The sequence below is a fragment of the Paralichthys olivaceus genome, chromosome 13 (genome assembly GCF_024713975.1).
Source record: "Paralichthys olivaceus isolate ysfri-2021 chromosome 13, ASM2471397v2, whole genome shotgun sequence".
Classification (NCBI taxonomy): Eukaryota; Metazoa; Chordata; class Actinopteri; order Pleuronectiformes; family Paralichthyidae; genus Paralichthys; species Paralichthys olivaceus.
In genome coordinates this window covers 18252388-18264941 of record NC_091105.1, presented here as the reverse complement: position 1 = coordinate 18264941, position 12554 = coordinate 18252388, and the positions used below count along the sequence as shown (strand labels likewise).

The 12554-nt window shown below is 39.1% G+C and overlaps 1 protein-coding gene across 3 annotated transcripts in view; it reads left to right on the top strand.

The window, feature by feature from the left end:
• Positions 1-12554, top strand: part of cdk14 (cyclin dependent kinase 14) — a 135762-nt gene that overhangs the window by 14867 nt on the left and 108341 nt on the right. The window contains exon 1 of one of the 3 annotated variants that reach the window (XM_069537971.1): positions 10720-10855. The exons of the other annotated variants lie outside the window; for them this stretch is intronic. Within the exon in view, the coding sequence (XP_069394072.1) occupies positions 10772-10855 (84 nt within the window). The 5' untranslated portion in view covers positions 10720-10771. Of the gene's footprint in view, positions 1-10719; positions 10856-12554 lie in introns of those variants that run through there. 3 annotated transcript variants of the gene reach the window in all.

The following is a 12554-nucleotide window of genomic DNA, read 5'->3' as shown; positions in this document are numbered from 1 at the left end:
CACTCCCCTCTGTGGCTGAGCACACCAGGATGGGGAGGAACATAAAGCCAAGATTACAAATGTATTTTTGTATGGCTTGAGTGTGTGTTTGCATGCGTGTGGTTGTGTGTATAAATATGTTTACTTGAGCGTTGAGTGGTTTTCTCTGCTTGAGGAGCTTTCTATGAAGCATTACGACCTGTTGTCAGCCCTAAGGTTAGGACTGCAATTAAGTTTAGGTTTGAGTAAAGACCAGGATGTAGAAGACCACAAGCTGAAGCTAACTAATGACTGCAAGATGCTGTAAAAGTAAAAGGCCCAGATTCCACTGTTCATTTCAGAAGGTCAGAGATTGTCACTTTGTATTAAAGTTAGATCAACACTGATGTGGTTATACTTTTTCTAATCCATGTAAATAGTAATAAATGTATACAATCCAAGTTGAACCATTGAGACTAAAAGAGTGTGTCTAAGGACCTGTTGATGTCATTACCATGGAACCTATTACACTAGGTTTTCAAAGTCTGACACTGTGGTCTTCACCTCAGACAAAGTTTTATTTGAATCTACTTAATGCATGGATACCTTTACGATCAGGGATATTTTATTTGATCCCATAGATGCTAAACAACTAAACAAAGCCTAATATTGCCGTTGATATAATATCAGACTAAATATGAGTCCAATGGCATTTATTTGTTTTTGTATGTTGGAAAACGTATATGTCTGAGCTGTCTCTAGCAACATCACACATAAAGGCTGTTCTACATGATCAATTTTTTGATAAATTTAGTAAAATCTTCTCACTTCCATTCACTGAGCCTTCCATGAATCAGTTTGGAGCCTCCTGGGGAAGGACGTCTCTCTCTTTGAAAACCTCTACACTGACAGAGTGATTGCTGCTTGCTTGTCCAGCCAGACTTTATTTTGTTTGATCTCATTTGAATGGCTCTAGTAACTGATCTAGTCTAAATCTAAGCTCCAATGCATCCATCACTGAGCCTGCATCAATTTTCCTCACACCCCACAGCTAAGGTCAGGAACAGAGTAGCAGGGGATTAGGACTGTAGAAATGAACAAATTATAATACTCAATGCAGGCTAAAAATACACGTGTGATATTGTGCTGTCCCATTCCATGAGTCCAATTTTAGCATATAGCCTTTTAGCTTCAGTGAACTCATTAACTTTTGGTGCTGTGCATGTGTCTGCCTCCATATGACTCCCACTGTGGCAGCTAATCCTGACTGACTGACTGTCACACTTGAAGTTGCCACTGGCCATGTTTATTTGCCTCTGTCAGTCTGATTTGTGACAGCTGCCGGCTAATCTGCACATGTTTCTAGGGTTAGAAATTCTCCCATACTACAGTTGATGGCTGAGTTGAAAGTGAACCGAAAGAGGGAAAGCCCTCCATGCACTCGCTCACTAAGCTCCCACCTCCCTGTGGAGGAGTCCACGTTGAGGAGCAATTTAATTTCATTGAGTTTAACTTCCCCTCCCACAGAATATGAGGATTAGCATCATCAGTGTAAATTAGCACGATGTCTTCTACCAACGCTCACATTAGCCTCGGGGTCCTGAGGAGCTAATTCTGAGAGATTTAGAATGCAAGTCCGATCTGGTATTATGGTCGGCATGAGTGTTAGCACTTGCAGGGGCAGGGATAAAGGGTGGGCCAATCAAATCACAACATAGACCAACATGGGACACCTTCCAAAAATATCACATCACATAATTTTAACCCACAAATTGACATGATCTGAGCTGTGAGCTTCTCTGTCGAGAATATGCAGACTAACCAGGCAAAGGGTAAATCTGTCTTCACTATTTAAGACACAACTTAATTTAAATGTATGTATGCATGTATGTACAAAGTTGTAATCAGTAGCCTGTTAATAATCCAACCACTAAAAGAAGAGAAATCAGAAGAAAAAACTGTAGTTGTTATTGTTGAGTCGATCAATTATAACTGTTTATGTGTCAGGACCTTGTGAAACACTCAGAGTGTTCCTGTGGATGTTTTCATTTGAGATGGTTCAATAGATTTGTCATGTTTGCTCTGGGAGTGCCGACCATTGCCTGACAAAGTTTATGGAAAGAATTTTGCTTTGAGAAATATTTGAGTGTGCAGAGCCGAACCACTGCCTCACCACTGATGTCGACTCTGTACACCAACTTTGGGCAACAACTTCTCAACTGCCATACTGCCAGCTCACGTTGAACTGTTTTTCCAAAAACATTCAATATACCCTGTGATAGAGATGGTGATATAATTTGGCCAAGTCATCATTGGTTAATAGATGCACAGTTATGTATTGGCTAATGAATCTGTTGGTTTGTCAGAGTAACATTGATCCTCATTGTCATGGTAGACAGAGTATTAGGAGTTCAACATCAAATGTCTCCATTGCTACAATTTGTTAAAAAACTAGATTGTGGACATCTTCTAGATCGATCATAATATGGAATCGTCAGATTGGCCATCCCTTGCAGGATTAGCATCTCATTATAAATGTTACGTGGCATCTTTAATTAACCCTCCACTAGCCCCACTGGGGGCAACCTAATGGATTAAATTCTGCTGAGATATTAAAATGCAAATGGAGATGAGGGCCGGCCTGGTGGGCCTCTGTCGTGAAGCCTGCAGTGATGATGGCGTCGTATGTGATGTCACATCCATCATTTTGAAGGCTGTGGAGCTTCCCCATATGCTCCCAGGTTCAATATTGTTGGTGTTTGCTAGCAGGGAATTGGCTCTGACTGTTCACCAGAAGAAATGATAGAGGAAGGTGATTCTAGGAAATGAGATATAATAAGGTTAATGGAATGGGAGATAACTGTGAATCAGCCTGACGGTTATGTGCAGGCTTTAGTGGGTTGGGCTGACAGTCATGCAGATTGCTCATTACCCTTGCTGATTTTAGGCACAGTGAGAATGAATGTCGTAACCCCTGCTGGTCTATAATGTTCATTACACTTCACAAAAGGATTATGACACATTGATCTAATTTAACGCCCTTTGTAGATGTAAATATGAATATTGTCCCACATATCATATTATAGCTGATATGGTGAACACATAAGCAAACATTATTCTATGTACACTTTTACCAGACACACAGCATCATTAACATTAATTGGGAGACATGTTACTAGTCAGTTCACGAGTGTGAGTCCAGCGTTTGTTCTCTTTTAGCTGATTTTAGCCTCGACTTTGGCTGTTTACCTATTATCTTCTCCACTAGGTAAACAAGCAAGCTGCTAACTTTGTCTGCCATTTATTGCTGAGCACATAGTTTACAATCATCTTTTGGTGCTTTTTAACAAAAAAACATCTGCCTGATTTGATAGGTAGTAAGTAGTGAGCTGTCTCACACATGATCAGTATGTACATATACATCAGTGGGACTACATAGCCTTTTATGCTACATGCCAGCAATAGCCTGGGCTGGAGAAGGAGGCATAATGTTTCAGGTTGTCCATCCCAGTCTAGTGAAAAGGATATCTCAGGAACTTTGTGGGAATGGCTTCAAATTTGGCCCAAACATTCACTTGGATTGATTGAACTGATAACAATTCTTTGGTTAAAGGTCACTGTGACCTCAGACAACACATTTGTTGTAATGTTATTACTATTTTTCATTTCACACTCCTAATTTAAGATAGCAGAGGGACTGATTATGTTTTGACCATGATAATTCACATATATAATATAAAAATTCATAGAAATGTCTAAAAGGATATAAGTGATGAAATGATATTTATATCCAAAAGGTCAACTCCACTGTAACATTATTCAGCATCATAACTCAGGAACAGATGGAGAGTTTGATATTTATTTGACATTTAGTTGGTTACCGGTGGTTGGTCACTGTAATCTTAGGTACAACCTTAAAACTGTGGTGATTTTATATCTTCTCTGTTGTTGGCTCTGTTTGATGTAAACTGCAAGTTGATTTGCAGTTGGAGGCTCAAACCCATGCTTCCTTTCTTCAAGCAGATCTAGTTAAAGCCAGACAAAGAACTTTTCTTAACTTTGGACTGAACATTTTTCAAGCATTTTTGCCATGTTAGATAGTAAACAGAGAGTTCACAGGAAATGTGGTGAATGACAAACAACAATTCCCTCGCCTCACACAAACTGAGTACGTGATTATGTGGTCAGCATCTTAAAACCAAAGGCAACCATGATCCCCCATCGCTTGTTTTATAAGCAGTGACTGAATCAGATCTCTGCATAGCTGGTTTGGATGTTTTTTAAAAGGTCAGATGGGTATCTGTATGCAAGTCATGGTATGTTCATAAGCAACTGGACGTGTTTGTGTTTCTTCTTGAGAACTGAAGAAGCATTTTGGATTAGAGGTGAAACGTCTTCAAGAAACACAAGTAAGTCCAGTTGCCTCAGTTGTACTTAAAAAAACTCTTTCTCCATTCATTTTCAAGGCAGCTTGCTATGAAGCATTGTTTGACAGCTAATCTTTCTTGCTGTAGTCAGTTAGGACTCTTTACTAGGAATGCTACTCCTGAGCATGAACCCTCTGTTCTATGTTCCTGTTGGTTCATATTTTAATGAATAGAAGACCCAACAGGCCAAGGCATTGGACAGATTTATAAGACAAATCAATAGCAAACATAATTCCCTGCTCTTCTATTTTTATTTAACAGTGGAGAAATCAGTTTGTTTGGGTTCGCGGCTTGTCTTGCACTGAGCCCAGAGAATTGACCGAGAGACCAAATTAAATTCTATTCTTATCATTTACAGAATATTTTCTTGTCAAGTTTGGATGCTGTTTTCACCACAGTCGTAATGAAATATGCTGGAGGTTTTATCAGGCACATGTTTTTAGAGGGCTTAACCATGCACAAAGGTATTCACACACTAGCTCACCCCAATACATAGACCCAGGAGGCCCCATAGGTCGAGCTCGACAGATTTTAGGAGGCCAAAAATGAAACAGTTAATCAAAACTTCAGTTCTGCCTAACAGCTTTTACAGACTCTTCATTTGCACCTCATATCAGCAAATATGGGAGACAAAGACAATGCTGGGTGTGGCTGAAAACTGGCCTGAACATTGAAACTGAGGCAGTGGTAAGCAGTAATTACTCAAAGGCAGATAGGTAAACTGGCAGGACATCAAAAACCAAGGTAAGCACAGATGTTGGGTCACTTAGTGACTGAACAGTCTGGTGAAGACTGAAGAGAAGGTCTGGGTTTTAAAAACAGCAGCAGGTGAGTAGTACATGGACTGAATAAGGGGAGACAAGAGATCATGGGGGAAAAGAAGGAATGTAGACTACAATATTCTTGCAGAAACACTATAGTCTATCGATCATTAATTAGTGATAAAGTGAGCATGCTGATTAAAAAGGTGTATTTCAAGATTTCTACCTTGGAAGTGGCCATATTTAAAGATACTGGTTAGGCTACATATATTGGTAAGTTGTTTCTGGCCTCTTGTGAATTTCTACAATAACATTATGAAGGTATACAAGTTGTGACTGGGATGTTGCCAATGAAGTGAGACTGTGCTGCAGAGAGACTTGAACGTGCGAGTGAGGAACGGTGCAGGCTGGCAGACTCCTGTAGGCGATGTGTAGCTGTGCAGAGCTGGAGGTGCACAGCTCTCATGTTAGTATTGATGATTGAATAGTATGCAGCAGCTGGTGCCTATATTAAAACATCTAATCACCCCTGAATGATGGTGGAGCCACACTATGTCTCCTCGTTCAAAGCTCATTTAAATCAAAGCAACAAGCGTAAACATGGATGATATGTGTTGATGGCTCCAGACTGTTGCACACACGCTGACACGACTGCAGAATGCTGAATATATGGACTGCTAATTAGGCCGCTCAATAAATCAAACACGATGCATGTGTGTGAGGTTGCACGCAGGCATACCTCTGCACTATGAAATTTGCGGTCGGTGTCACTTAGGAGCTAAATGAGGTGTCACTACATTAATTTTGAAATTCAGAAAATTAAAATTCATGTCACAGAGCCTAATCGATGTCAAAATTCTCTTTAGCCAAAGAATCTGGCCCTTTAGTAGATCAGCATAGACGTAGGCGGCCCGCCCACTTCCATCAGGTCCCACCATGTAGATGAAATCCCTTGGTTTCATTTTAGGTACATCGTACATAAGAACACCTCATTTAACGCGTTTCAATCAAACTCATTTTTGCCCACACACCTGTCTAAGATGCAAACACTGCAGTAACCGAGTGGGAACGAGAGGCTTCTCTTTGCACAGCCGCCCAAATGGCGTTTACTGATATCCTGCATGTGAAACATTCAGATGACTTCTGCAAATTGTAGCTCCAGAAAACGACCTTTGTGACACTCTCTGCCTCTAAGTCTCTGCATGCATTCTGGTGACATGCTGTTCCACCCGCCACAAGTAACTTGCCTGTGGGAAACACAGCGGCCATCACCAAGGGTAAGAGTCCTGTTGCGACAGGCTGCAAGCATTTTCTTTTCTCTTACAAAAAATACCAAAAGCTAACAAAGGCTGTCTGATGATTTCTCATATCATCCACACCTCAGTCACATCTGCCTTTTTTCTACTTTTCACTGTGTTCAGAAATTTAAACACTGATGGTGTGTGTTGGCCTGTATTTTTCTACACAGCAAAATGGACATAAATTGAGGATAGAATTAATGAATTTTATATATTTTTTAAAATATATCTCATTGATATCAACACAATCCTATCCATTTCATGTGCAGAATATTTTAATGTGGAGTTTTTATACACTGTATGATCGTTTGTCATTCTGTTTGAATTACAGATTACATTTCTTTAGCCATACTCATTTCCATTATTTTGTATAATATTTTATATATAAATTAGCTGATATACTGGTGTATAATTGACAAAGTCAGTGACACAACTGTAAGGAGACACTTAACTCACTCTGACTGGTAAACACTTCTCATATGCCCAATGGAATTAACTTCAGCACATCACATATCCGCACAATAAGCCCACACAGGAGTGAGGCAGGCCATATGACAATCACTTTTTTTTCTCATCGGCTGCAGAAAACTTGTAAAAGCTGCTTTGTTGACAGGCTCTCTCGCTGAATCTGGGTTGGCAACAAAGGATGTCTTTCATCCTCAGTGACTGTGTTGTTATCTGCAGGAGGCTGCAACCTTCCCTTCCCTGCTACCAAAGCCTGAGGATTCAAGGCTGGACAGCTATTTGAGATGCAGAGCTTCACATTTATAGCAACACAATCCCAGTAAAACCCAAGCTGCTTTTAGATTGTCCCTCTGTCCCCGAAAATTGAAAATTCTTTTTGTATTGGTTTTATTTTAAATTTATTAGATTTTTTAACATATCTATTAGATCTTTGGGGCCAATTAACTTCTGAACGTTTGTTTTGCTTGTTTTGTAGGTTTTGAAAAGGGATTCACAGCTTTTATTAAATAACAATAAAAGTAGTGCTAAAATAAAGATACAATTTTTCTTTATGGCTTATCCTTTGGGGGTTGCAAGGGGGTGGAACCAATTCCAGCTGACATGGGAGGGGTGCATCCTGGACATGTAGCCAGCCCATCACAGAGCCAACATACAGATACTAACAATTCATTCATTCACACCTACAGACAATTTTTAATCTCACAGCAAGATATAATATAACAACAAAAATATATGAACTAAAGTCAGGATAAAGGGTAGTTTAGTCTATTTGGTCAATGTTGACTTACAAGTAACCTACAGTCTGCTTTACGCTCACTTTTCTTCATAAACGCTGTTGACTGTGTGACAGAAGCAACCAAGTTATTTCTCCACCGCAGAGCAGTTGATCAATCCAAACAGATGAGAAGTTAAGACCATCTACATATCATAAAGATATTGATTACTGACATTCACTCCTACCAAAAACCTATAAACCCCACAGAACGATGACTTGAATGTCACATTAGAATTACAACTGATAATCAAATGTTACGACACACATAATTGGACTGAAACTCTAGATACTTTATATTTGTGGCAGTGGCTCACTGTCTTTTGTTTTTATTAAGCTGTTTATTGCAGTCTTTCTCACACACGTACATGTTTGCTTTCTTTTTATTTATAGTTACTCATAATAAAATGTATGGTTAAACTGTAAAATGTTAAGCTTCAATTGTGTTTCTTTGTCATAATGATTTGAAAACAGAATCTTCGGAATCACATTCATTTTATTTTTAATATATATATTGGCAGATTATTGGTATTAGAAATGTTTTACTCTCTAATATTAGTATTTGTTCTGCCCCCAAAAATAGACACTATGCTGGAGTTTTTCATTACAAGCAGCTTTGTCAGAACCATGAATAATGTACTTAATACATGAGAGGAAACACTGACACCTGCAGATACATTTGGTGACAGCGACAGTGACGTTTAACGAAGTGAAACATAAACAATGTAATTACATAAATAGAATTTAAAGGAAACACTACAAATAATTCACAATCAGTAAAGGTTTGTGATATATTATAAATACTGCGATTATTATTTTTGTTATGTTTTCATTGAGTGTATTTTTCATCTCATGATTAACACATGAAATAAAATGTTAATATCAGTCGTGAGTGTTTCTGCTGCCAAAGCAGAGAAGGGAGAAGACGAAATGAGGTCAGTCTGAACCGTTCATTCATAATCATGGGAAATATTGAACAGTGTGTGAATATTTCTTTAAATAAGACATCAAAGGGTTTAGTTTTTATTTCTCCTCATGTTGTTATGAATGGTAGTGACAGAATAAGTCAAAGCATCAGTGAGCATCAGCTAAAACAAAAGCTCTCTGTAGTTTGCCATGAATCTCATAAACCCTTGTATACTCAGCTGCTATATGAGACAAAGCAGTTGTACATTGTGAATGTTCGTTCTTAATTTGCCAAACTTTTTCTTTGACAGTATTCAATAAATTCATTTTTATACCAACAGATAATAACATACATTATCTCGAGACACTTTTTCAAATAAGGTCATTATTATAAAGAGATCAAACCATGAAGGAGCACCAGAAGCTCATCGACGAAAAATTAAACTACTATAGTGCTGTTTATAATTTTTTTCCTTAAAAGTGAATAAGCAAGTTATTTTTAGATACACAAGTAAATATTTAGAATGCTTAAAACTTTAATTGCAATGGAAGTGGCTGTAATGATGCAAAGCTGTTTGTTTGCCCTGTTGCAGTTTTAATTATTCACGTCCACATTTTCGTCTATAACTTAAGTGTATTGGTATATATATTCACTACACAGTTCTGGATGACTCCAATGGAGTTATGGCAAATTTAAACTGCAAGTACTGTGATTGATGGCAGCCATGTTTTTTAAACGATCTTACCCATGTGTATATATACTGTATATATTTAATATGTGTAACTCAGTTGTGCAAGGTTGTGTCCCAAATTCACAGTCAACATTCAAAAAGTCTATTTGTATTACTTTCTCCCATCATGCAAATTATACTTTGTCCCCAAAGTCATTCATAATGATCTGGGTTCATACCCTTTAATAATCTGACATGCAGTTCATTTTAATGATACTGAGGTCTTAAGAAGGTCATTGTGTAGTGATGGGGAGTTTGAAGTATGCCATGTTGTATACCAAGCATCTCTTTGATCAGGAAACATGCAGTCGTATATTCACTGTCTGCCGGAGCAGCTTTCCATCTGGTTTCTGTAGTGAGTGGTGTCCACATGCAGCTGAAGGGTTTATGGTCACTTACTGCGGTGGAGAGAACTAATCCTACCAGAAGATATGGTTTCACCTCACTCTTGATGTTTAGTGTATTGATGCATCAGGTCTTTGAGGGCTCATTGTTCAATCCTGCAGGAGACTCATTGCCATCTGCTGGCCAAGCTAAACCCTAATCCTGTCTATACTTCTGTCAGGGTGTCATTATTTACATCACTGACAAGCAGCCAGTAAAAACAGCGAGTCAAGCCAAGGTCAGTTTAGCTTTAGAAGTCACACTTCTACATCACCATACGCTTTGAGATGTCACCACTTTGTGCTGGTTTGGCGTCAGTAAAATGTGCGTTCTAATCTGAGGGCCTGAAGCAATGTGTTTAATGTTGACTGGGGATTAAAGAGCTTCTTTAAATTCTGCAGCAGCCCTGTCTGTTTTATGTGCTTGTGCTGTATCACCCTGCTGATTTGCATTCTGATGCTTGTCTGCAGCACAAAGCTGCAATTTATCCCTCACGGCAATGCAAACTGATGAGCTGTTTGACCACCGCTATGAAGCAGTAATCATCAGAAGGCTCACCCCCTTACAGGCTGGCCTGCTGTTTTATGAATTTCTCCTAAATTAATTGCAACACGTAGCTCGCGAGACTAAATGTTTTCCAATGAGAAGTTTTATTTCTGGGTGTGTGTGTTTGTGTGTGTTGATGTGGTGATTTCATTCTCCTCTTCTATTGATCGGCAGGGCCCAGAGGTGGTAGGGCAATTTGGAGCACACTGGATGATTAATAATGATATAGTGATGGAGAAGCAACATGGACGCTCTCCTCTGGAGAGAAGCCACAGGCATCAGCAGGATCCAGTGGTAATACAGACAGTTGGTGGGAAGGACAGTGCACAGATGTGCCGTCTGAGTTCGAGGGAATTTAGGCCAGGCAGGGGTGTGAATATCACTGAACATTTGTGCACGCACGCACATATACACACACACACGTGCACATAAACACACAGACACGGCAACCCATATAAACATCTGGAGCTCTGAGAACAGCAGCAACACGCCTCATCCTCTCTAGGTCATTCAGTTGTCCGTCATGGCCAGCGTTAACTGGATATGGTGCTTCTGCGGCATTATTCGCTTTTGTCCTTGTCAATCGATTGGCACATTTCTTCGAGAGGTAGGTGGCGGTTTGTTGTCTGTTTTTTTTTTCTAAATTAAAAAGGAGGAGTCAATGTCATCAGCAGGTCATAACCGCCTCCTGTGTATTCTTGGTAGTTTCTGTTACACACTCTTTTAAGAGGCTGATGAAATGGGTTTCACAACTCAGCGTGTCCGTGCCCATGCAGGGTGTGCAGCCAATTATACCATGCAGGCAGCGTGAGGTATGCCTCCGCTCTGAGTTTGAAAACACTCCGCTCATTTTAATAGCCACCTGAGGCGGACTCTGCCTCTCTGCTCTCACTCTGGACTTTTCCAGCTCACGTTAAACTCCTGTAATGATGTCTAATTTGGCAGTTTCTGCTTCTTGACCTTGTTGACTACACACAAAGTTGATGTGGTCAGTGCTGGGTTTCCTCTGGAATCCCGCAGCTGCTGTATGTGTGACATGATCTGATCCCAGTCATGTGTTTCTTTAATTTTCAATGTGATTTAAACCTCATGAATCTTGAATTTGCTCACTTCAAAGCCGCTTCACAGTCCCACATAATATATTATATGTTAAAGTCATTTGCAGAGGGAGGTTGGTTGTTTAAAAAAAATCAGGTTTATACCCAAAAATGCTGAACACCGCATAAGAGGTGGAACCAGTTTGGAAGGACAAGGCAGTTTTATATATAAAGGTGCTTTACAGGGACATTAAAAACAAAATGAAAATAAATCATTTTAAAATCAGAAAGCACAGTTCAAACTAATACAATAATAAAGAGTTGAATGGAGATATAACAGCTACATGGCCTTTCAAGTAGCCTACAGCTGCATGTGGAAATGGGTTTAGTAATGAAAATAAAATGTTCTACACTGTCTCACCAAAATGGTCTCTTCATGAGCTTGTGTCAAATTTTGCTCATGGTGTGAGGGGTGTGGCCTTTTCAAAATTGGATTCTGGGACCTTAATTACAGCGCTACCATCTGGTCAATGGTCTCCTATTTCTCTGGAAGCACATGCATCATCATTTCAAGCTATTGGGCCAAGTTTCCTGTTTCTAGCTCATTCCACCTCATGACAGAAGACTAATAATAGATACTACTACGAAGCACAGTAATGAAAATAAAATACGTCTTTATTAATAATAATAAATTATACCACAACAATGATGTTATTAATTATTATTATAACCATCAGTTTATCTTTAAAAGGTGTCCAGTCTTTCTGTGGGGATGAACCCCAACCACCATGCAAGCAACATCACTTGTAGTCTGATCACATCCATTGGTAATAATAATAATAATATCGTAATAACTTTTTGCTTATAGTACCTGTCAAAGGTGCCGCTACAAAGTGCTCCACAAAGGACAAATAATATTACAACTAATAATGAATAATGGAAGTTATAAAAGGGCAGAAATGCTGTGGAGCTGAATGTACAATAAAATAACAATAAGGGAACACAGAAAATACTGCCCCATATGCTCGATGCACAACTACATAGTGTGTCATATGAATGATTGCTTTCCACTCTCTTCTGATTTCAGAATAAAAGTGGATTGTTCTTCCTAATGCAGGATTAACATACCACTGTTCAAGAACTAATTAGCTTGATGAGAAAAACAGGAGCCTTGTGGGAGGTGAAGGAAAATTAGCCACTACTGTGTTTCTGAAGGAATACAAAGCTTACTTAGGCAAAGTTCATTAGCAGTGTTTTCAAACAGAATTT